Here is a 25,247-nt window from a genome sequence, read left to right as displayed (position 1 = left end):
TCTGTTAGATTTCAATGTGAATTATCTCCTAAGAGCAGACAGAATGGAATGAATAATTACTGTATTTTTCAGACTTTAAGTCAATATTTTTTTCAGCAAAATGTCAGGATTTTTAAAGAAAAAAAGTTCATCTACAAAAGGTTTCATTAGGATTACATTACATTGATTGTTTTCATTCATGGAGTAAACTGCAATTACATGTCTTAGGAAAACAAAAACCGTCAATGTAAATCAAACTGGCATTGGATTGAACTCAAAAATAAATGATCAGTGCTGCTATCTATTTATGAATGAATACCATGATGTTATATTGGTCTTTTTATTGCCAATTTATACCAATTTACAGTATGTCATAACATTCCCACATGGCACAAATTATAACCAATTATAGTGTTATCTAATTGGCTAATTTTTTAACCAGATTTAAAGGTAGCCACTTTTTATTGTAATTTAGAATACCAGATTATATTGTTTATTAATTACCAGTCTTAGTTATTACCCGTTATCCACACTAATTTCACACCTTGGTACCTACACTTGACATGCTTACAATCTTTAGGGTCTCAATATCATAGCAATTGATAAAGAATTAAATAAAACAGATAAAACTCATTTACAAAATACCCTTTATTAAAAATACTTACAAACTAAAATATCATTTAAAGTTACTGTGCTTAAATCGTGTGATTTGAAAAACTTTCGCTGACACCTACGGATTACATCAGTGACCTAAAATGCACGTCTGACCCTTGACTTATCTGGCAAATTTGAATTATCTATGTTTTATTTTGTCAATTTTAGTCAAAATTTGGTGATTCGACTTATACTCCACATTGACTTAAAGGTAAAAAAAGTATGGTATAAATTTCATCATATTGACCTTTAAAGTAACTTAAAAACAAAAAAATGTGTAGCTTTTCTTGGGGTGTATCACATATTACAGAATTTGCATGATTCTTACAGAAACTACTACTTAATTTTCAGACAGTGATTATCATATTACCAGTTTTGATCAATCAGCTTAACAGAGCAAGATGTTAAACAGGGTTACTCAATCTCTATCAACACCTTCAAATCTGATGTTGTTCTTTTTTTAATCAGTGATTTCAATAATTTAATATTATGTTACAATGTCATTCAAAATCACTGGTAAGGTTAAACAATTGTGCAGTGAGCTGAAATCAAAATGTCAAACAAAAACAATGATTACTGAAATCCCAAAGATTTATACACATCATCATAAAATAGAAATTGGACCACTCAGTCCATCAAAATTAAAACAAAGGTACAAGATAGATCATTTAAAAGTTTTAAAAATAAGGTTGTCATTAAGATTTTGCACATAGATTACAGAAACCAGAACACTGCCTTTTTTAAGCATAACTGTTAACCTACTTTCAATTTAAAAGTGATCTATTTATTATTGCAGCATTTTTATTATAAAGTAAACTTCATGAGTACCACATCATAACACAGAATGGTATTACAAATCTATTAACCACTGATGGCCAAATATGAATTCAATTATAAATTGAGAATTTTTTTTAAATAACCTGGAGAAAGACTAGCCACTCCATGAGATTCTGACGACAATAATGTAAGTCTATCATGGCCTGTCTCTATAAATACCATTGATGTCATTGGGTAGAAATTCCCTTGGATTGGTAGTTTCTTTCTTGTCTTCTTTCTATGCATCTGTTAAAAAATACAAACAGGAAGCAATGTGTCAATAAGATTTCTCATCCTAATCCTTAAATTAAAAAAATAAAAAAATAAAACACAATGTAGATAGGATACTGAGATGAAAGTTTACAAAAAAAAATGAATTAGTCATACTAAAGGTTAAGTAGAACAGTTTCGAGTACCATTCTGTGTAAGAGTCAGGCAATGAGTGGCACATCATTTTTCTCAATTTGGTCTTTTTTACCTCAAACATATTGAAAAGCAATTTAAATTCATCCTGAAGCATCTGTTACTTAGATAATTAATTACTGCTAAATAGGAAAAATGTGCGGGAAAATTTTCCTATTTTCCCATAGTACATTTCAACTTAATTTGACCTATCAAATAAAGGCAATCTTAACAAATACTTCGAAAGTAAATTTTGGTGGTTATGAGGTACAAATATCTGGATAATGCAATAAAATCGCTGCAGTTTGTTTTTTTCATGTGTCACATATTTTATACATTTTGCCTGATTCTTAAACAGAGAAGTACTTAAATAAATCTCCAATTTGACTTTCAAATCATCTTCATGAAGGGTTGCCAAGGTTTATGTAAAGACTTTACAGTAAGAGTAAAAGAGTAATCAAGGGAAACAAGATTCCAGTGAAAATCAAAAGAATGTAATCCAGAGACAAAGACCAGACATGGAAAACAGACAAACACTACAAATAACAAAATTACAAACCCCCCCACAAAAAAAAAAAAAAAAATCTACTATAAAGTAAGTTGAAAAGAAAGGAGTAATCAAGGGAACCAACGTTATAGCAGTAATCAAAAGAATGTAATCCAGGGACAAAGACCAGACATTGAAAACAGACATACACAACAAAGAATGTATAGTAACTAAAATCATACATACAAAGTAACAAAAGCAAATGAGCAACTTAGACTCCACTAAAAACTGGGAGCATGGACAAGGTACACTAGTAGGGTAAGTGTCCTCTGCTTTTCTCAAAACACCCGCCGAGTTGCTCATAAATAGTCCATGGTAGACCAAAGAGGAAAGGAAAACTATGACACCTGGAACAAATCAGTTTTCATGGCACAGAAAGATACAATAAATACTAATTCTATTTATATCATATTACTAATAAGTACCAAAGTAAATAAGTAAAATTACATTTACCAGCCAAAGTTTAGAAATGTGTAATCTCAAATCATTAACAGTACCTGAAACCCATTAAGATCAACACAGAACTGATTATTTTTATCCTTGACATCAGAAACGACTCTCATCATCAATTCTTTATTGTTCCATATAGATCCATTGGTCATATCAACAATATTCTCAACATGTACGCCCATTCCCTCTGCTCCTGTAATAATATCCACTAATATCCAAATGTATATTGTTGTTAGCGAACATTGTTAGTATTACACTTTGATAAAGGTTCACTTCATAAAAAATGAAAACAAGATTGTAAGGAGAAAGTTCATTTGGCAATTACTAGATAACCCAAAGTTCTAAATTTTTAAAACCTATAACATCCTTAATTGTTTAATGGGAAAATATCCAGAACTTCTTCACTTTATCGGTATTTTGTGGTCAAGATTTTTGTGTTGGGGTTTAAATTTTCATCTAGAATCCTAAACAGTCTGTAGCTAGAATAAAAAGGGCCGTAACTCCCCAAATGTAAATGCAATATACATTGTAACCACACCTGACCAGTATTTCATTTTCAAGTTTAGTAACTATTAGTTTAATCCATAGTCAGGCAGACAAATATGAGGACCCCTTTTTAACCTCAATTGGGATTTTGAAAAATGCCATTGATCCGTAAAAAAAACATTTATTTTTAAAAATACAGAAACAAAATCTAGACTACAACAAACACACACATAAATCACAGAAATTTCAATATACCTGATACATTGTAGACTGTATAAATCTGTATGACTGATGGATAACCCACTAAAACACTAGAATGAACCTGCCCCTTCAATACATAAAGGTATTTCACTGGTTCTCTAAGTACCTATAATATTTTTAAGATTTTTTAAAAGTAGTAACCACTAATAAGTCAAATGACAAGCCAGTGAATAAAGCAGAATTACAGTACTATCACTTTTAACAATCAGCAAATTAGTGAAAAAACATTTTTGACTTTATTTTGTTTTGTTCTTTTTAAATTGTTTTATATCATCAATTCTTTTGTATAGTAATGAAGATTGATGAGTAAAAGATATACACATTTGAAATGCATTCAAGAAATTTTGGGGGTAAACTGCAAGGCATCTTAATGATGGTGACTTCCTCTTAAAATTCTGATTCACTCTTCAGTGATAAATTTTCTAAATCATATGTATTCCTTTGAGGATACATAACTATATATGATGCAACCAAGAACTACAATTCAACAGCCTTAGATATTTATTCATATTTTTGATAAAAATGTTACTTTCAAAAATGAAAGAAAAAATTCAGAACAAAGTGAAAACTATAGAACAAGGTTGTTAAGATATTTAATGGACAGAATATATGATGTATCATTGGGTGAATTTCATTTAGTGTTTACATCTTGTTTAAATTAATTTTCTGACTTTACAATAATGGTTAAGGCCTTATAAAACTAGTTTAATCCAACTATAGATTTCATGCATTCGTCCACAGTCGTGAGATGTGGGTCATTAATGTGTCTATGTTGTTTTATTACTTCTTAAACTTGATTTTTTAGAATTGTCCTTGTTCTGTTACTGGGGATTTTTTTCACTTTTGTTGTCTGGGTCTTTTTCAAGTACATGTTCTGAAATTAATTCTGCCCAGTCAAATACAAAACAAACTCGGCTGCACAGGCGCACCAGTTCTGGAAGTGTTAAGAGTTTACTTGAAGGTGCTTTTATACTTGCTGAAGATCTCTTTCCAGGATGGTAGTTGCAGAAAAAAAAATCACACAGATTGAGAAAGCTATTTCTGAATCATGCTCTTCTGATTGACAAAACTGTATTGTAAATTTATACCTTAGCATGACCATCTGGTAAAAATAAATAAGCTCCACTTTTGTCCTGGAATGGATTTGACCAAGAACCAGTCCCATAGGTCATCAATTTTACCTCTGATTTATAACGTGTTGAATTGTCCATAGTAACATACTGAAAAAATTAGTAGAATGCTCACAGGATAAGAAGTTAAAATCTATATAACAAGTTTGATAACTCCAGTAAAAGCCACCAAACAAAATATTCTGTTGAGGTAAAAGTGTATCTCATTTAAAATAAACAAAAACAGCAGACACATAAAAAAATATATAAAAGGAAAGATGAAATAGGAGATACCTGGTACATATAACTGCATTACTTTTTTTTTATTTTGAGCTGTCAATCATGATATAGATGTTAGAATTTAATAATGATGCATCAGCAGTTAGTGAAAAGGGTATATGATAGCAAATCAAGATTGACAACAACAATCTCTAAAAACAAAACACTTGAGAAAAATATCTGAAAAATACAATTAAAAATCTCAAAAGATATGTCTGAACATGTGTGAAATTGAGGGTGTCCATCATTAATTCACAATACCCTGAAATTTAAAATGTTAAACAGCAGAATCGCTACAGATTACAAAAAAAATGTGTAATAATGGTTAAACTCCTGCAGTAGCTATTTTACAAACCTTGGGTCAGCAGTATGAATTAACTATATTTTCCATGTGAAGATGGCAGTTGTCATTCTCAACAGATATCAATCAAAATTTGGGCACAAATAGTTAATTAATATATACCTACCTGAAGTCTTCCATCACATGAGAAAAATGTTGCTGTTAAGTATTCATTGCTTATGGAAAAGGTAGGCAGTGAATATTCATCAACAGGAAAATTTCCAAATCTGATCATAAAAAAGATAACATATCATGTATTCTTGTAAAATCTTCAGTACCAATAGTGTGACTTTACAGCACATGGAGATAATAAAATTCTATCTTATCATATTCTTATCAAATGTATATTTCTTGAGTCAGTGCTAATAATATTGATAAAGTGATTGTGGTTTACATCCTATGTAGGATATTTCATGCATTTCAGGACCAGAAAGTTTGACAAATCCATCAGTCCCTACTTTGTACTGGTCTGAACCACTGCCCCTGATTTTCACTGTGCTATTGCACTAGCTTACAATAAAAAACAGCCTGCAGGGCTAGTACTGAATAGTTGTTACCACATTGTATAATTCCACAAAGTTGATACTGTTCACAACATAAAGTTCAACATGCTAAAAATGTAGCAATAAAAATTCATAAAATTTCTCCATAATAGGAGGTGCACATCTTTAAAATGTACATAAACACAGTGCAATATTTGAATATATTATTAGTTCAATACTTTTGGGTTACATATTACTAGTGGTGTGCCAATGATTGATTAAAGTCTTAAATTGTTAACCATCCTGATGTGATTAATCAAAACAGATTTTCATAATCGATTATAATCGGATATGCATTACAAAGGTCTACAAATTTAGACCTTGGTTTAGGACAATTTTCATATTTTTCACTCTCCTGACATTATTTCTACAAACATATAACTACAAACTGTATGTTTTGGAAAAACAATATGCTTGATCTTTTTTATCAAACGAACCATCAAATATAATGTACATAAAGGTAGTACACAACGACCTATATCAGTGAGTGAACCATGTCAAAGGACCCATTATAACCTACAATATATTCACAAAAAAGATATAAAAACTCAATAACATCCCTAGTGTCAAAAGGTCAATACAATACAAAGTCCCACACTGGTAAGAATTTGATAAATCAAATGCCCATTTTAGGAACTTTATAAGAAACTTGTCATTAGGACTCAAATACCAAACAGTTATTGTGTCTCAATATCTTAACTACAAGTATCTGAATAAAGTCAAGGAAACTGTTAATAACTCCAAGAGCAATAATTTTGGCAAGAAACACTATAAATTTAGAACTAATCATGAGCATTTAGACAATGTGTGTATTATGTCATTCCAACACACAGATGAATGAAGAGAATGTAAACCTAAAGTCACTTATCATCTGCTACTTGTATAGGAGATTATAACAACTGATATTTTGCTAAAATTATTTTTCAATTCACAAGGAATGATCTACAACTCATGACATTCAACTTTGAAAGTACTTTTATAAGTGAAAATTGTAAAGTCTTCCCAGGAGTGGTGCTACATTTTTATTCCTATTAGTACAGGATTTATATATAAATGGTAAATTGATAGTAACTGATAATCAGTCGGTTGACCCTAACTGATTATGATCAATAATCAGTTGGCATTTTCAACTGATTGCACAACACTACATATTACATATAATAGGTACCTCCAAGGTGTGGCAGAGAGACAGATGAATGGAGTCAATTGGCTACTATATGAGTATTTATCAATAAATTAATTTGAGATAAATACTGTAATCTGATTGGTTAAAATAATTTTGTTATATCTCAATGGATAAAAAAATATTGACACACCCCTATTCAGTTAAATTCAGAGCTACTTTTCCCATGTTAAAAGATAAAAATATGTTTTAAAATTAATTTATAAGAAATGGTTATGATAAAAATTTTGTCTATTGAAAAATAACATAACTTTTTCATGTGCATATTTTGTTTATAGAACTTAAATAAACAATATGCACATGGAAAATTTATGTTATTTTTCAATAGACAAAACTTTTATTATTGCCAATTGTTAATTAGAGTAAATGTGTTGTAATGGTTAAAACTCTTATAGACTTTATTTTACAAACCTTGGGTTTTCATCAGCAGTTTTAATTAACTGTATATGCACCAAGTGAAGATGGCTGTTGTCATTCTCAACAGAAGTCAATAGGAATTTTGACACAGACAGCCCAGGTAATGATACCAAAAAGGTTAACTGAAAAAGATCATATTGAAATGAAGACATATTACATGAACAAACTTATTTTTTTAGAATAATCTACTTAGCAATTTGAATGTACTGGTATATTTCAAGTTGCTTTGATTTGTGCATTATAAAATAACAACTTGACCTTTTTGAATTAATTTAATTCATAATCATTTAATCTTGGTCAAATTAAGTCTTAAAAAATTCATTTAATTTACAAAATACAAAACATTGATTGTGAAATGTTACAGATGGATTGCTCCTCAAGGTACTGTTATGCTAGCTTCAGTTCTATCAAAAAGTAAGTTTTCTGTGCAATGGGACCTAAATATTCTTAGATTTTTTTTTTAGAATACAACATTTTGTGTAGATAATAGATATTTTTATAGTGAAAATTGTAAGGATATTATAAAAAAATTACAGGTAGTTTTAAGTTATACAAAATGTCCTATTAAAGAAAGCTCGCATTTGCATCTTTAAGTGAGCGATACTACAAAAAATTACTAGAAATTGAAATTTTTTTTTTTTTTTACCTCATATTTACTGTCAATGTATTTTTCTTTACTGAAAACAGGAGATATTTGGTGATTCAAAACTACTCCTGTTTCCATGGCAATAACTTTGACACTGACTTTATTAATGTAAAGCTTCATGACACTTTCTCTTCCAAAACTCAATGAATTGTATAGCAAAAGCTGCCTGAATATAACAAAAAAATGCTAAAATATAAAACATAATTAAAATTTTTTTATCACACAATCAAAAGAATGTTATGATTTACCATTCATTTTGTCAAAAACATGTCTCACGACTTCACCTTAAGAAAATTTTATTTTTAATTGACAATTACACTATGCCAATATGCAGGAATGTTTACATCTCTCTTACATATCTATTTCTTCTCTAAAGTTAGTATGATGTCATGGCAATCAAATTGTTAATAAGAACAAAGGGATCGATCTTCATGCATTGGTTTGATAAAAAAAAGGACATGCGTATAACAAATACTATTTGTGAAACAGTTTAAATATGTTTTTTAAGTAACGAGAACTTTAAATCCAATCCAATTTGGCGAGCACCTCTTTACAAGGGATATATTAAATAACAAACAGCTGCACTTTAACACATGATATGCTGCAGAACAAAAAGCTAAAAAACAAAGAAAAACAAAAAGGAGTCAAGCAGACAATCAAATAAAACGTGAAGTTGCAACTGTCATCATAATAGGTATAACCCCACTTGTACAAGAAGTTGATATCATACCCAATATAGTTTACAACATATGCCCCATCTATATAAAGCAACACACCAAATTTGAAATCAATTCATCTATTGAGAGCCAAATAATTGCAGCAAAATTTCGATGGATGGACAAGGTCATTCCAATACATAACTAACTAGTCAAGTAAGGTATAAATATCATCAAAGTCTCTTGAAGATTTTTGACAAATTGTGTGATTGGACATGATTGACTGAATGATGGATTGACAGTATACCATATATGTCTAAAAAAATGACAAACATATATAGGTTAAAATATGCAACATCTACACCAACACAATATAGCACCAGGCTAACAAGCACACTTCTAATCCTGGCAAATTTTAAAATAAAACTTTTACCATTCTTGTTTCTATGGTTACACCAACAATTTAGCTCACATTCTGCAAATAAGTAATATCAGCCTATGAATTTTCAGGTTCTGACCATTATTATAGTCTTTATAAAAATCAGACAGGACGTGATTCATGCATGTCTAAAACCCACCAACTTTACTTTTATTTCCTATTCTGAATCAGTTAATGACCACATAATCTGCCTTGGTTTTTTATTTGAGTGTTGTGCTTTTGAGATAAAATTAGCATTTTGCCAGAGTTATCATTCCTTATTTGCTTTGATTTGGTTGATTTTAGTGCGAGATGAATGTATGATTTTCTCATAAGTGCAGATGTGAATACAGAAAAGACTAATGTTACCTAAAAATATAGCATCTAAAGATTGAAAAAAACATTGTTTTTTGGGTGGGTTTTTATATACCATGAATCACCTGTACCATAGGCAGTGTCTAAGTTTTATAAGGACTAATACTTAAACACTCTCTAAATTATAATACATGTAGTAAAATTTCATGACCACTTATTCTTAATAACAAATATCAATACTTAAGCACCAAATTTCTGGTATTCAGGATCATAGGTGCATCCTAAAAGGAGGGCAGTCACAGGGAACCTTTTATTATATAAAATTGTAAATCCTTAAAATAATATATATTTTATGATAATACAATGGAGAAAATACTCAAAAAGCAAGATAGTTTTAACTTTTAAAAATAAACAATAAAACAAATTTGTTATTCAGCATTAATTGTAAATACAAGTGAATATGATGCATTGTTTTCCCAGATATTTCTTTAGGAAAAATTTGTAACCCCTTACTACAGTGATGTTCCCCATTCAGAAATTGCCACTGAGGATTCATTATTTGAACAGACGTGTTTCTCTGCAAAATCAACAATATTTGTCAGATGAATGTAAATTATTGTAAATGGTAAGTGCACACGTAAATTATTGTAAATGGTAAGTGCACAAATAAATTATTGTAAATGGTAAGTGCACACGTAAATTATTGTAAATGGTAAGTGCACACGTAAATGAAGCATACTTTTAAAATAGCCAAAACCTTACATGAAAACAAGTTGATATAGGGAAAATAAGGTTGACAACTGCATCCAATGAAAGTTTCAGGGGAGACAGAATCAAGGAGTACATGTACTTACTTTGGACTATCAAGGCTAATAAGCTTATTATCCATCTGTCTATTGTGGTGTGTCCAATCTAAAATCTGATTAACAAGAACTATTTTAATGAATGACAAACCATACATCACATAAACAAGCTCAAATATGTAAATTACAATTTTGAAATATGTCATGCTTGATAATTTGGCTGGCAAATATAAGCATTTCAGAAATAAAAAAGTCTATTTGACGTAATGTTGTCATTTCAAATTGCTGAAAATTTTAAGTATCACGGCAGTAACCTGAGATAGAAATTATCAGGCAGTAAGAACAATTATACAAAAAACAATGAAGTTGCTGAAAAAAATGAATGTAAGGCAGATAACTTTACCTTAACCTGAGCTAGTTAATATAACTTAGACTTACATTAGAAGCATCACCTTGTAGTACTTCATTTTCTTTGTCACTATGCATCCTTACAATATATGACATTGATTCCTCAAATAACCTAAAAGACTTTTTGTAGCTTTCATGAAGCCTGGAAAATTAATTATAAGATAATGTAGCAGTAGTAATATAGTAAGCCAACAAAATGATACTGCACAACATGAGGATTGAACCTGTAATTTCCATTAGTTAGTATCTATCCTTTCAAGACTCCTTCTATAATTTTTATACCATTTACATTACAAATTTTCTCTTTCTGTCACCTGAAGTTAACAGATTAGAAATTGTCTTCACACAATACAAATACATGTAAATGAACATACACACAGACAAACAGACAGGGAGTTTCTTTATATATCGACTGAAACAACAACAAAAAACACTTGAAAACAAATACCCTTGTGTCATGCTAAAAAAAATTGATGGTTTTCAAACAAGATCATAAACTAGTACTAACCTCTTTCCATAATCTTCCATAACCTTGTGAGCAGAAGTTCCAGTAATGGCATCATGATGCTGAAACAATGCCACCTGTTGTCTAAATTTGGCAAGTTCAGTAACTTTTGTAACAAGTGATTCCTTGATGTAATGTTTGTTTTTGTTCATTGACATTGCAATTGTGTAAGAAAATAAAATTTCAAGTGATCTGAAATAAAAACAAATATATTAATAGTTTAAAAGTAAAAATCAGTTTTATCAGTTAAACTCCCAAGAACACCTGTATCTACTGTAGTATCTTACAGGCTTTTAATCTCTATTAAAGGCCTTTAGATTGTTACCAGTATCCATACCTCAGTCTCATAATTAAACATTAAAGGCCTTTAGATTGTTACCAGTATCCATACCTCAGTCTCATCATTAAACATTAAAGGCCTTTAGATTGTTACCAGTATCCATACCTCAGTCTCATCATTAAACATTAAAGGCCTTTAGATTGTTACCAGTATCCATACCTCAGTCTCATCATTAAACATTAAAGGCCTTTAGATTGTTACCAGTATCCATACCTCAGTCTCATCATTAAACATTAAAGGCCTTTAGATTGTTACCAGTATCCATACCTCAGTCTCATCATTAAACATTAAAGGCCTTTAGATTGTTACCAGTATCCATACCTCAGTCTCATCATTAAACATTAAAGGCCTTTAGATTGTTACCAGTATCCATACCTCAGTCTCATCATTAAACATTAAAGGCCTTTAGATTGTTACCAGTATCCATACCTCAGTCTCATCATTAAACATTAAAGGCCTTTAGATTGTTACCAGTATCCATACCTCAGTCTCATCATTAAACATTAAAGGCCTTTAGATTGTTACCAGTATCCATACCTCAGTCTCATCATTAAACATTAAAGGCCTTTAGATTGTTACCAGTATCCATACCTCAGTCTCATCATTAAACATTAAAAAAACAACATTCAAAACAACTTCTCATGTTTCATCATCAGTTCAAACATATTTTGGTATCATCAATTACCCTTTACAGCCTTTGATCTACTAAATGATATATATTCAATTTGAAGACACCTCAAAAGATGATTACTATAAGCATAACTTATTCTAAAGGAATATAAAAGTAAAGGACTGTTGAGGGTTAACTACATATTAAAAAATTATCTTTGAAACAATAAATGTAACAAAATGTTACCTCAGAAAATCTTGTAAGCATCTGATTATATGTTTATAATGAGGACGTGATGAGTAGTAACCACTCCAATAATCATCTCCTCTGTCAGCATAAGTAAAGAAATCCCCTGACAGCGTTGGAAACTTTGTCCCTGATTTTACTACTTCATCAAAGTAGTCACTCAAAGTTCCAAATTTAACCTGCATGGTTAAGATAATGTTACTTATCTGCACTAATCTCAATGAAAAAAAATAATCTCTTTCTTATTTTCAGTTTACAATGTGTGCTTCAGTAAAGAAATCACACTCAATATACCGGTATATCAGCAAATTAGATCTAAATATGTGCATCTATTACTATAATCATAAGATGGTTAAATCAAGAAAAAAAATTCTTTTACTGGAATAAGAAGATCTATATTGTGTGTTAGAACTCTTAAAATAACAAGCAAGTCACAGTTTGCATGATAATAAAAACATTACAATTTATAATTGTTTTCCAAAATTATGCAAATTTGTCAATATTACTTGTCTGCCAAATTTATCTGCAAGGTAATAACTTATCAAAAATTGTAATCTAGAATGATCTTGTCATCAAAGGTATAGATATAGATTTTGATAGCTATAGATCTTAAAAGCTTTACGAATAGGGCCATAAAACAACTAAAATGTATCCATGCCTCAGTTTGAAGATGAGGCCTTGCATTAATATATCTCATCAGAGACTCCATATTATTCATCTGTGTGTACCACTCAGTAGGATGAGCATATCTGAAATCATCACCATGGGGAACCAGTACAACATTTGTTTGGAACAACTCTGCTTTTTTCTGAAACTGCTCCCATAGTTGTTTAGCTCTGCAAAGAATGTGCAAGACTTTTTTATAACAGTTCTTGAAGCTTTCCTGTCTGGCAATGAAAGTTATATATTTACAACAATCATTGAAAATATTCATAGATATTCCTTGAAGATTTTTTAAAATACAGGTCACATCAAAGTAACCTTCTCTGTTTAATACATGGTTAATATTCTTATTATGCCTGTACAAACAGCACACAGTCATGTATATAACAAAACTTCCCCATGTTTCCAACAATATAGCATGAAAATGATGTATTTTCTGTATGCACATAATCAATAATCTTTTGTCAGCAGTTCATGTTGTCTTTGAATTTTTTCCTTGTTTTTTTGGCAGTCTATTCAATTATGTGCAGGTAGAATTCCCTTTCTAAAAGAGATTCAATCAAGTAAACCGAACTTAAAGTAGTAGGTAAATTGTATTTGATATATATTTTTTTTTCTTTTGTTGAATTAGAATGTTGTTAAAAGGAAATATAACATCTAGGCACCCACTACTAACAGCAGGCTGTGAATTGAAATTCTGGTGTTTTATACAAATTTTATACATGTTCCTATGTATCTACAAATGTTCTTCAGCTAGAAAATTTACATTGCTTACTATTAGCTTTTTTCAAGTATTTCCTTCCCCAAAGAATGGGTTCACATGACACAAAAATGTAAAAGTAAAATACAGAAAATGATTGAGCTTATGAATCAATATTAACATTTGTAAAGCATTTTGAGACATAAATTACAAGGGAACTGAGATAAAATGAATTCAGAATAAATAATTGGTATTGTTAAAGCAATAATTTACTTACAAAGTATCTATATTGGAAGTATCAACAGTTTTTTTCTTGACTAGTTTATTTCCAAAATAACATCGTTCTTTGAAGAAATCAAACTGGCAGCAGACATAAGGATCAGGTCCACAGGAATCTTGAATGGCATATGATCTGAATGGCAACAGGTGGCACAAAATATCTGATGAGGTATCTTGAGCTAAAAAAAAAAAAAAAAAAGATTAATACGAGTTTTGCTTGTAACATATTTTGGTTAGATATGTACCTAGATTTAAAAAAAATAGTCCTGTAGGTCCAGTATTATTCATACAAGGTCACAAGTGCTGTGTTGATATGTGTACATACCAGAGAGCTCTTCTGTTTTAATGGTTAACAAGAAAAATAGTGAGTAATGCTCGCCAAAGTCAATACCCCCACTCCCAAATTTGATAACATGCACCATTTGACCTCAAAATTAATTTGGATTATAATCTAAAATAGGAATTGAACAAAGGGAATACAGGTATATAATAAAGATTATGTGAAAGTTTCATCAAATTCCATTCAGTGATGAAGGAGGAATAACAGATAAGAGATAAGTATCCCTCTGCATAATGGAAGGAAGGAAGTATAATAGACAGACAGACACACCCTTTTACTTTACTCTCCTACTTTATAAGCAAGTTAATAGTTGTTGACTTATTGAACTTTAAACTATGTGTCATTAATTACCCCATTCTTGCCTCCAGAGAAATTCCAGTTTCTGTTTCGATGCAAAATGTTGTTTAATATTATAATGTACCCTCTGTATTACCATGGAATCAATACCAGACTGCTTCAATAAGTATGCCATTGTTGGAGAGTGTCCGAACGGGTCAACTGACCAACCTGTTCTTGGTTGTACATCTAAAAGTAAGAAATCATAAAATATAGAACTAGAACCATATTCAGCAATGTGTTAAAATTCTTGTATAACAATTATATTTCACAGCCTAAAATTTGTGATCAGTACCAGTTTCACAGAATAATGGCACGGTATGAACTTTACTAAACAGGGAAACAAATTCTTACTTTGAAAATACATTGGTTTTATTGTTTAAATTATAACCATTGATCCGAAATATGATGGAAGAACATTATGCTAAGCTTCACAATTTTATATTTAGTCTTCAGATTTCTCATGATGCTGCTGACCTTTAAAATATCACAGAGATATGTTTTGACTGTTACTCATGGAAGCTGTTATTCAATATCTGATGTGACTGTGTGGTCATATAAATGAATCTATAATGCAGTGACGATAATGCAACTGCATACTAAATATGAATGACCTAGCATAAGTGGTTCACATTAAACAGACCAAACCAAAAATTTTAAGATTTAAATCTGAACAAGAAATTTCAGTCAATAGACTGTGACTGGTGGGACATATGCATGAAACCAGGGGCTGCTCTGGCTTCCAAAATTCTGTCACCAGAAAAATCGCCAGCTGCCATTTTTTGTCGCCATTTTTCAGAAATTAGAGCCAAAGGGTGCCAAAAAAATCATACTTTTTGTAAAAAAAAAATTATAAGTCCACTGATGAATTATCTTTGTCAATTCATCAAAATAAACTCTCCATTCATGACATACATGTACCCAAAGATTCACTCTTGATGAATGTTTAAAGCAGGTTTTTTGCTCTAATCTAACACTTTCATATGCATAAAATAATAAAGTACACCAGAAACAGGTATTTTACTTCTATCAAAGACTTTATATTACTATTTTCATATAGTCAATGATTTTGAAACATGTTCACCTTTGTCCTTTATGGTCTAAATTATCTAATACAATATAATTTTTGTTTTTAACTAACTTAATTCTTTTTTTCAAGTGATAAAATTTCTATCAAACTACATTTTGTACCATGGACCATTAACTGTGTCCCTGTTAAATTATCTTGGTATCTGAATAGCATTTCTATAAATAAATTTTGGGAATCCCTATTCTATTTGTTTACCGATTTTCCCGCCAAAAAAGTTACATGGCAAAAGTGTAAACAAAGGTGATCCATTTTCTTTTACCAATTCTTTCATTTCGAAGTATTTTAGACACTTCCTGATGGGATAATCATTGTTAATTGGATTTAATTTATTCTGTTATTAGGTAAGTCTGTTTCTGAAAGTATTACATGGTTAAACAGGGCAGTGAAACTTGTGTGTAGCCACGTGCACATGGCCTTAATTGTGTTTACCTTTGACTAGATGATGAGAGTTTTGATTGGCTCAATAATATATTTACATTTGATTGACATCTCCCATGAGAATATTGTCAGTCACAGTCACCTGGTCTAATTACCTTTACATGTTAATTGCCTTCAGTCGTGAATTGGTCATGTCAGTTAACTCAGACCTGGTGTCAACACAAAATTAGAGAGAATATCCTTTGCTGATAAACTTCCTGTCAATTTTAATATACAAAACCTAGGCGCCAAGAAAATCGCCAACTGGCTATTTTTGTCACCAGATAAAATAAAAAATCGCAAATTGCGACATTGGCGAAGCCCAGCGTGACCCCTGTGAAACAGATGTACAATTGTGATGTAGAGATTCCAATGCAATTGCATACAAAATATGATTGACCTGGAACAAGTGGTTCATATTAAACTAATCAAATCAAAAACTTAGCATCAAATTTCAAAGTGGATGTAGATGCCAAGGCCTATGCCAGAAAAACAGTGACCTTCATTGCAGGTGAGACAAAATTGATACATAGATACAATAACTTTTCAAACAGGTCTTTAAAAAACAATTCAATTCATACACTACCTAAATTAGATTGAAGCCATTGGTGTCCTTCAATCAGTTGATTTAACATAGCAGTATAGTGAGCTGTTCCCTCGTCTGTCATCACCCAGCCACCTGTTGTTATCTCTACCTGTCCTTTCTTTATCAATCTACAAAAACAAATTACACATCGACAGCAAATGGAGGTCTATTATTGATGACAGAACTATGAAGACTGAGTCATGGGAAATTGTTTACATGGGCAAACATGGGCGCTAGACTTCTTACAATTAGGCTTCTGGAACAGGGTTATGTTGCCACAAGATTGAAGTCATCACTACAGAAGTTTTATGGTCTTCATCATGAAGTCGTGGATTGTTACAGTGTATCCATCTGCACCATGAAAACTGATTTGTTCAACTTGTCATAGTTTTCCTTTCCTCTTTCGTCTACCCCGGCAACTCAGTGGGTGTTTCTAGAAAAGTAGAGGATGCTCACCCTACCGGGGCACCTCGTCCATGCTCTCAGTTTTTAGTGGAGTCCGAGTTGCTCATTTACTTTTGTTTCTTTGTATGTATTATTTCATTTACTTTATGGTCTTTGCTGTGTTTGTTTTCCATGTCTGGTCTTTGTCCCTGGATTACATTCTTTTGATTTCCGCTAGAATCTTGGTTCCCTTGATTACTCATTCAATCAAAACGACTATTCAATAGATGTCATAGTTCATGTTTAATATTTTTTGCAGTTGTATTCAATAAGTTATCTTGTGATTCCTTATGAAGCAAGAAATTTTGTGAAGTTAGCCTTACCTTTTTAATTTATCTTGCTTCATTTTATCAGCCTGATTCCACCAATCAAACAGGAAAACAACCTCAGACCAGATAAATTTTGTCTTGTTATTCATAGAGAGCATATTAACAATGTTATTAAGGGTATGCCTACTGTGAGAAACAAATGACATAAGGTATGTTCTGGTCCATCCTAAAAGATATAAATACAAGTGAATAGCATTCAATACAAAGGAGACATATTTAATGATAATAAACTGTCACTAAAATGTCTTTCACTGATGTGTATAAATGTTGAAGTGTTGAATAAACAAACAGCGACTTGATATGCCATGACTGTTGATACAACTGTCACATTTTCCCATTTTGAGCTAAAAATATAGCTTCACAGGTCATTTGTCATTCTAACATTTATTGTTTTACATGGTCAATGAAGATGGTTGTTTACCAATTTACTTAGGTTTTCAAGTAATGATATGTCAATATGTTTACTGAGGGAGCTGAGAAAATTGCATCGAAATTTGGACAGAAGGACGGACATACAAAGGAGTTCCAATATATCATCCACTGGAGGTATAATAAAACAATATAAATGTAAAAGTCTGTATCATGGCATAAAATCTTGTGTCAAAGGCACACATAGAGAACACTGTGTGTGTGTCAAATTAATCCACAAAATGGTGGTGTATACCTGGGTCCTGATGAGAGTGTGGCATTATTATGACCTTTAACCTTTTGACCTTCCAACTGTCCACCATCATAAGCTGGAGATAACCACTCACTGGGTATACATACTTTGGGTAAAATATCCTCATTATGTCGAATTCTTTCTCCATCTGTAAAAAAAAGTTAATACTATAAATGTAATAATGCATGAAATTTTATTTGTTAAATTTGTGGTTTGCTTTTTGTTATCATACTGAAGGCAATTTTTCAGCCAAGCTATGCTATGAAAAACAATGTATCAATGAAAACATTGTAGGTTTTTATATGTTTTTGTTTACCTGATATCTGAGATTCATAGTTATGTCCCAGAAATGGCTACAGCAAAAAATAAATAAATGTTGCTCACTCCAATTGTCATTCAAATAGTTCTGCAACTAGAAAGGCATAATCCAATAATATCTAAAATAAACAAGTTTAAAACATTCAGTTTACTGTTACCATGTAGTAAAGCGGAGAGCAAAATAAATGTGTATTTACCCTTTCGAGAACTGTAATTAAGTAGAAAAAACTTACATTGATTTCAGCTTCCCATAAGTTTCTTTCATTTGTATAGCATTTATGGCTGTTGTTGTAAAATTTTCTTTGCACTGAACTCGATATCTTTACTATATGAATGTCAGATTCTTCATAACAAGGTTCTTCAGAATACACATATTCCTTAATGAAAAAAGTAAAAAAATTCAATTAATATTACATGTTATTATATAACAGAAAATGTTTTAATTTGGTACTATAACTTAATCTTAAGTGGTCAAGCCATAAATTTTGAAAGAGAATGTTTTTTTAAATTTTTTTACCAAATTCAAAGCACCTAATACCGATCAAGCCTCCGATATGAACAAACGAGTGAAAAAATTGTTGACTTTCGGGTTATATTTGTTCTGGAAAATTAAAATTACCTCCATAAATACTGTGGTTTATTTATTTTCATGCATATCAATTTTTGTGGTTAGAGGAATAGACATTTCATTGGATACTTACCTTTGTGCTTAGTGGGTGAATAAACTAAAAAAAATGGATGTAAAATTATATCTAAAGCAAATCTTTTTGCTGAAGAATAAATATAAGCATTTACTAGTTTTTTGTTTTTTTTTTTTTTGCAGATGTGTGTTTCACAAATCTGACAATATGCCATTTTTATTACTAATGGAAGTTACATAAATCTATAAAGCAAATTACTTTTCCTATTTTAATTTCCCTGATTACAGAAAAGTGTGAAAGTTCATGTTTAAATAAGAATTTAAGGCACATTGCTACATCTTAGATGAATGAAGACAGTAAATCTCTGTGTTTAACAAATGCCACATTCAAGAAAACCACTAAAGGTGAAAAGATGGCAACACTCTTTCTTAACACTGGCATTGCTTAACGCAGGAAGCCCAAAAACAATTTAGTGATAACTAGATATCATGGAGATGGCAGCCATCTCTTAGGGCCCCGCTGGTTGAAAATATATTTTTAAATATCCACTGCTTAACAGGAAATATTGAGAACTTGGTAAAAAATTGGTCGATCGAAACGAAACGTAAACAAGACTTGTAACTCATCATAATTGACACATGATTGACTAGCTTACCAAATATAAGTTCAATATCTGCATGCGTATGGGAAAAATGTGCGAAAAAATGCGATTTTAGTGAAATTTTGGAATTCCAAGGGCAAACTTGGTCAAAAACCGGTGGAACGGAACGAAACTCAAACTTGATTTGTAACTAATCATAATTGACTCGCATACAAAATATCATCCCAATATCTGCAAGCGTATGGGAAAAACTGCGGAAAATGCCGATTTTAGTGAAATTTCAAAGTCCAAGGGCCATTACTTGATAAAATATTGGTGGAGCTGAACGAAACTTAAACTTGATTTGTAACTATTCATACTTGACCCACATACAAAATATCAGCCCAATATCTGCAAGCATATTGAAAAAAGTGCGGAAAACTGATTTTGTTACGGATGGACGCACGGATGCACAGACCCACGGACGGACGGACAGACTGATTACTATAGGGCGGCCGCCACTTAGTGGCAGGGCCCTAATAAACAATTAATTTGTTGTTAAACAACTAATGTTGACAGAATGTCAACCCCTTGATATATATATACAATACTGAGATTAAGGTTCATCAATACTACCGGTAATCGACAAATATTGCCTCAATTTCACCATTAATTTTACTCTGACTACAGACAATCCAGTGTTTCTAGAATTTTTTCAAGGCTTAGCATCCCCTGGATATAAAAAAGTTACATCAAGTCCACGTAAAATTATATCAAAAACTGACCTGACTTTGGTGGGTTATTTTTTTCAATTCTGCAGAGAGTTAAAAAATAAACAAATCACATATTGTGTATCGGTGGCTATTGTCCTTCTATTGACCAGCAAGTCAATGTGAATAGAGTTTACCTTCAATACAAAGGGGAGGAACCTTAACTTTCTCAGTCTCTCTTACTCAGTAAATTTTTATCCACAGAATAAGTTGAATTTTTGTTTTCACAGCTCTATATCACCCATGAAAACTACAAAAATAGGCGGCCATGAATAAACGTGAAATCACAGTATTGGTATGTAATTTATTTTTATATACTATAAAGTTGATGATACAAATAAAAGTAACCACTTATTAAATCTATAAATATAAAAAATGTACTCAAATGTAAATAGAACATACCTCATAAAACCATTTAGCAGCCCGGGTGAGGTGATGATCCCCATGATGTTCAAGCAAACCGTATAAAATAACATAAATAGTCATGTTTATACCCATCAAGTACAAAAACCATTGCAAAATTTTCCGTTTCCTCACTCCAGTTAAATTTCTCATCTTCAAACTTTAAATAATCTTCAACACAAATAAGATTCATCATCATCTGAAAAGAAAATAGGAAACATACCTATAAATTCATTAGAATACACAACTTGATCTAGGGCCTCTATTTTTTCTAGAATTTCCTGGATGATAGGATCATCAAACATTTGGAATAACTCAACTAGGTCTCATTTATTTCTTTTGTGAATATTTGATGTCATGAATAAGAAAGTATTTTCCCTTATAGCTAAGGACTTAAAATATAAGCACAAAACTGCAAAAAAGCTATTTCTGAACTTTCAAGGGCAAAAACTTCAAATAGATAGAGACTTTTGAAGGCCAAGTTTTAAGGATCATTTCATCAACTGAATTTTTTTTCAACAGGTACAGTCGACTTACCCTGTGCACAGCATGGAGAGTCGACTTACCCTGTGCACAGCATGAAGAGTCGACTTACCCTGTGCACAGCATGGAGAGTCGACTTATCCTGCGCACAGCATGGAGAGTTGACTTACCCCATGCACAGCATAAACAATCAACTAACCCTGTGCACAACACACAGTCAGCTGACATAGTGCACAGCAGACACTTGGCTAACCCAGAGCACTGCAGATACTCAGCTAGCCCAGTGCACAGCACACAGTCAATTAATCCTGTGCACAGCACACAGTCAGCTAACCCAGCAGCAGGTACTGAGCTAACCCAGTGCACAGCGGATAGTCAGCTAACCCAATACACAGCATGCACAGTAAACTAACCCTGTACACAGCATGTACAGTCAACTAACACCATGCACAACATATACAGTCAACTAACCCCGTACACAACATGTACAGTGAACTAATCCTGTGCACAGCACATCCATTCAACTAACCAAGTGCACAGCATGTTAAGTCAATTAATCCGTGCACAGCATGTACAGTCAACTAACCAATTGCACAGCAGGTACAGTCAACTATCCCCTTGTACAGCAAGTACAGTCAACTTCTACCATACACAGCAATTAACCCCTGGCACAGCACTTACAGACGTCTTACCAATTGCACAAGATACAGTCAACTTACCCCATGCACAGAACGTTCAGTCAATTAACCCCTTGCACAGCACATACAGTCAACTAACTCTGTGCACAGCACATTCAGTCAACTTACCCCCAGCACAGCATATACATTATACATTCAGACATAATAACAGTATGCAATGTATATTATCTTTTTTTCTGTAAAAAAAAACAACAAAGACTGCATATACTGCTAGTTAAATACACTTTTTATAAAAAGTATCAACATTCCTCGCACATTAAAGAACCCTACTGTGGTATTCTCCCGGAGTAGGAACCATACGGCTCCGCCACAGGAGGCTAAATTGCCCGACCCTACCCACCTCTGCCTATTTCCAGTGGCAATCAAAATTTGTCAATCCCATTGTCCTTGTGTCCCATCCCTTTTTCATTTCATCATCATTTCATGTTCATTTTATCATCAATTTCATGTTCATCGTCTGAATATAGCTGAAATATTGCTGCTCGCACGTTAAACCCCAACAACCAACCTATAAAAAGTATCTGAATTCCAATTTAATAATAATTCTAGAGTTAATAAATTTGTTGTTTATAACAGTTTTCAAATTGTAACCTAAAAACCAAAATTTCATAATTTTTTTACCTTTCTATGGCAACTACCCTTACAACAGTCTTCACACAACTTGACTGAAGGAGATTTTTGTAGGCCTTGTCATAAAGATCATTTCAAAAATTGAAAGTTTCTTTCTATGTATTACAATTTTCAAGTTAAAAGCTAAAAATCATCAAAATTGTCATTTTTGACTATTTTTGGAAATAACTTGAAAAACTTTGACTAAACAAAGACTTTAGTAGAGCTCCTCAAGTTAAGGAAGGAAGGTCACATAGTTTTAGAGTTTATGTAGAAATGATCTTCATATGCAACAAATTTGTTTAAATAGATACCCCAAGGATGCTGGTAACCAGCTTTAGTAATAATTGTCTAGTGCAAAGTGATGATATTGGTCAAGGTTAGCAAACTAGAGGCCCTTCAATTACTGCCCTAATTCACTCAATCCAGGCAGTGTTCTAGTATTGTACTTTCCCATCAACATGGGCAAGTGAAATTTTGGTGTGGAAAATTTGTTTTTTTTATGTTCCACTTTCCTTTTGGCAAGTAGAAACTTTTAATTTCTGAAAAGATCTGTTAGTTTGTAAAGCAGACTTTAATTGTAGGAAAGTTCACCTACATTTGGAGTTTTCCAATGAAAACCTCAAAATTCCAAAAATACTAATACACTGAAAGAGACAATATCTTCACCCCATGAAAATTTTATTATATAAATATATTCCAACAATTAAATCACTTTCCAAACCTGCGACAGTTCAAAAGATACAAATGTATTAACAAAAAACTGCAAAATGGCTATTCAAGGGCACTCTATTGAATATTTTGTAGGACTGATTGTAAGGGCAATAACTCTAACAAGTAGTCATCACACAACCTGACCCCCATGAGGACTTTTAAAAGTTTCTTCCTATCTTTTGTTGTTTTCAAGACATTGCCTGAAAACTGCAAAAACCATCATTATCTGTCTTTACCTGACATAATACCTCAATTCTACATTTGTGTAAAGATCTAATAGTTGAAGATGGGGATCCAGAATCATCAATTTTTCTCTATCTCCGATCAATATAACATGTAAGGTCTATGTTTGTTGCCAGATCAGAATAAACAATACAATTTTTAAAGCAGACACCCTTATAATGAGCAAATCAGTAGTTACAATCCACAGGATGTTTCAGAGGAGAAGATTGTTTAGAATTGTCAACAATAAGGGCTACCGAGGATGTACACAAAGTGACGACATAAGCTCACATGACCATTTGGTCCAGGTGACCTACAAACCAATGACTTCAGATTGATTATATCTTAAATCAAATGCACAGATCATTTACCTATAACATTTAATGAAGTGTGGCAGGATGGCCTATCTGCGTTGTAGTAGGTAGTGAGATTTAAACAGCCAGTTAACTGACTTGCTAAAGGATTAATTCTTTAGCCGAATCGGTTTGTCGTTGGCTTGTCACCGTACGGTCTAAGGTTCAATCCTCGGCTTTAAAGGGCAATAACTCAAACAAAAAATCATCCTAATGGTAGCTCTTATTGTAAAGATCAATGAGCATTTATTGAAAGTTTTTTTCTATCTATTAAGGTTTCAAGATATTGACTAAAAACTGCATAAAACTTCATTTTTCACCTTTCTTGCAAACTCTAATAAGGAGATGCCCTAAAACTTTGGCCCAATGGGCACTCTTGGTCAGCTTATCATATATGTTATTTCAACATTTTAAGTTTTTTATCTTCTATGGTTTGTAAGATATTGATTAAAAACAGCAAAAAACATCATTTTTCACCTTCCAAGAGCAATACCTCTAACAAGAAGTTGTCCTAGAACTTTCACCAAGGTACATTTTGGTAGGCCTCATTGTGAAGATCATTCCATCAACTGAAAGTTTTTATCCACTTATTATCACAAAATATATTAGGTGTAATAAATCAAATAAACCAAAATTGAAAAAAAAATGATTTTCTCCTTTAAAGAAAAAGTAACAATGACAGACAACAGATGCCAAGTGATGGAAATAACTCACTAGGCCTTTTAAAACTGAAAAACAAAATTAAATGAACAGTGATTAGGATTTTATCTCCTATAATTACCTTATTACCCCATTTGATTTATTGAATCAATTATTGAATCTTTCAAGGCAGGTGCAAGAACAGAAGAATATCCTGTAAAAAGTTGGTTGTAGAAGTACCTTAACAGAGCCTAACCAGACAGAAAAACAGCATCAAAGGATATATATTACTGCTTTGAAAGGACATTTTCTCTATAATATACCTTAAGGCCTTACCAGGAATTATATTCTGACTCTTCATCCAAAAGCTGAAGAACTAGCAGTTTTTTTCTCGTTTTCCATGTTGAAAAATTGTTGTAACTTGTCTTTACTAGTAATAGTGAAACACAACTTATGTAAAGTATATCTGTTAACAAAACATTGTAATAATTGGCCATCTTAGGCTTTTAAACCTTGGAATCAGGCTAATCTGTCCTCAATACATATTTCCCGCAAAATTTT

The 25,247-nt window shown here is 31.9% G+C and overlaps 1 protein-coding gene across 1 annotated transcript in view; it reads right to left on the bottom strand.

Annotated features, from left to right (window-relative positions):
- LOC148626269 (alpha-mannosidase 2-like) overlaps positions 1 to 25,243 on the bottom strand; it is a 28,873-nt gene extending 3,630 nt beyond the window's left edge. The window contains exons 1-20 of the mRNA XM_088570134.1: positions 25,023 to 25,243; positions 20,969 to 21,167; positions 18,809 to 18,952; positions 18,261 to 18,405; positions 17,591 to 17,762; positions 16,824 to 16,951; positions 14,746 to 14,919; positions 14,053 to 14,233; positions 13,071 to 13,248; positions 12,413 to 12,591; positions 11,220 to 11,408; positions 10,742 to 10,853; positions 10,355 to 10,419; positions 8,112 to 8,277; positions 7,460 to 7,587; positions 5,451 to 5,550; positions 4,684 to 4,815; positions 3,590 to 3,701; positions 2,896 to 3,041; positions 1,554 to 1,695 (exon numbers count right to left, since the gene is read on the bottom strand). Of these exons, the coding sequence (XP_088426260.1) occupies positions 1,554 to 1,695; positions 2,896 to 3,041; positions 3,590 to 3,701; positions 4,684 to 4,815; positions 5,451 to 5,550; positions 7,460 to 7,587; positions 8,112 to 8,277; positions 10,355 to 10,419; positions 10,742 to 10,853; positions 11,220 to 11,408; positions 12,413 to 12,591; positions 13,071 to 13,248; positions 14,053 to 14,233; positions 14,746 to 14,919; positions 16,824 to 16,951; positions 17,591 to 17,762; positions 18,261 to 18,405; positions 18,809 to 18,952; positions 20,969 to 21,121 (2,746 nt within the window). The 5' untranslated portion in view covers positions 21,122 to 21,167; positions 25,023 to 25,243. The remainder of the gene's footprint in view (positions 1 to 1,553; positions 1,696 to 2,895; positions 3,042 to 3,589; positions 3,702 to 4,683; positions 4,816 to 5,450; positions 5,551 to 7,459; positions 7,588 to 8,111; positions 8,278 to 10,354; positions 10,420 to 10,741; positions 10,854 to 11,219; positions 11,409 to 12,412; positions 12,592 to 13,070; positions 13,249 to 14,052; positions 14,234 to 14,745; positions 14,920 to 16,823; positions 16,952 to 17,590; positions 17,763 to 18,260; positions 18,406 to 18,808; positions 18,953 to 20,968; positions 21,168 to 25,022) is intronic.
- Between the last annotated feature and the right edge of the window lie 4 nt (positions 25,244 to 25,247).

The sequence above is a fragment of the Perna viridis genome, chromosome 2, assembly GCF_037379345.1.
Source record: "Perna viridis isolate PV_CMFRI_1.1 ecotype Kerala chromosome 2, ASM3737934v1, whole genome shotgun sequence".
Classification (NCBI taxonomy): domain Eukaryota; kingdom Metazoa; phylum Mollusca; class Bivalvia; order Mytilida; family Mytilidae; genus Perna; species Perna viridis.
This window is presented reverse-complemented; position numbering and strand designations above follow the sequence as displayed.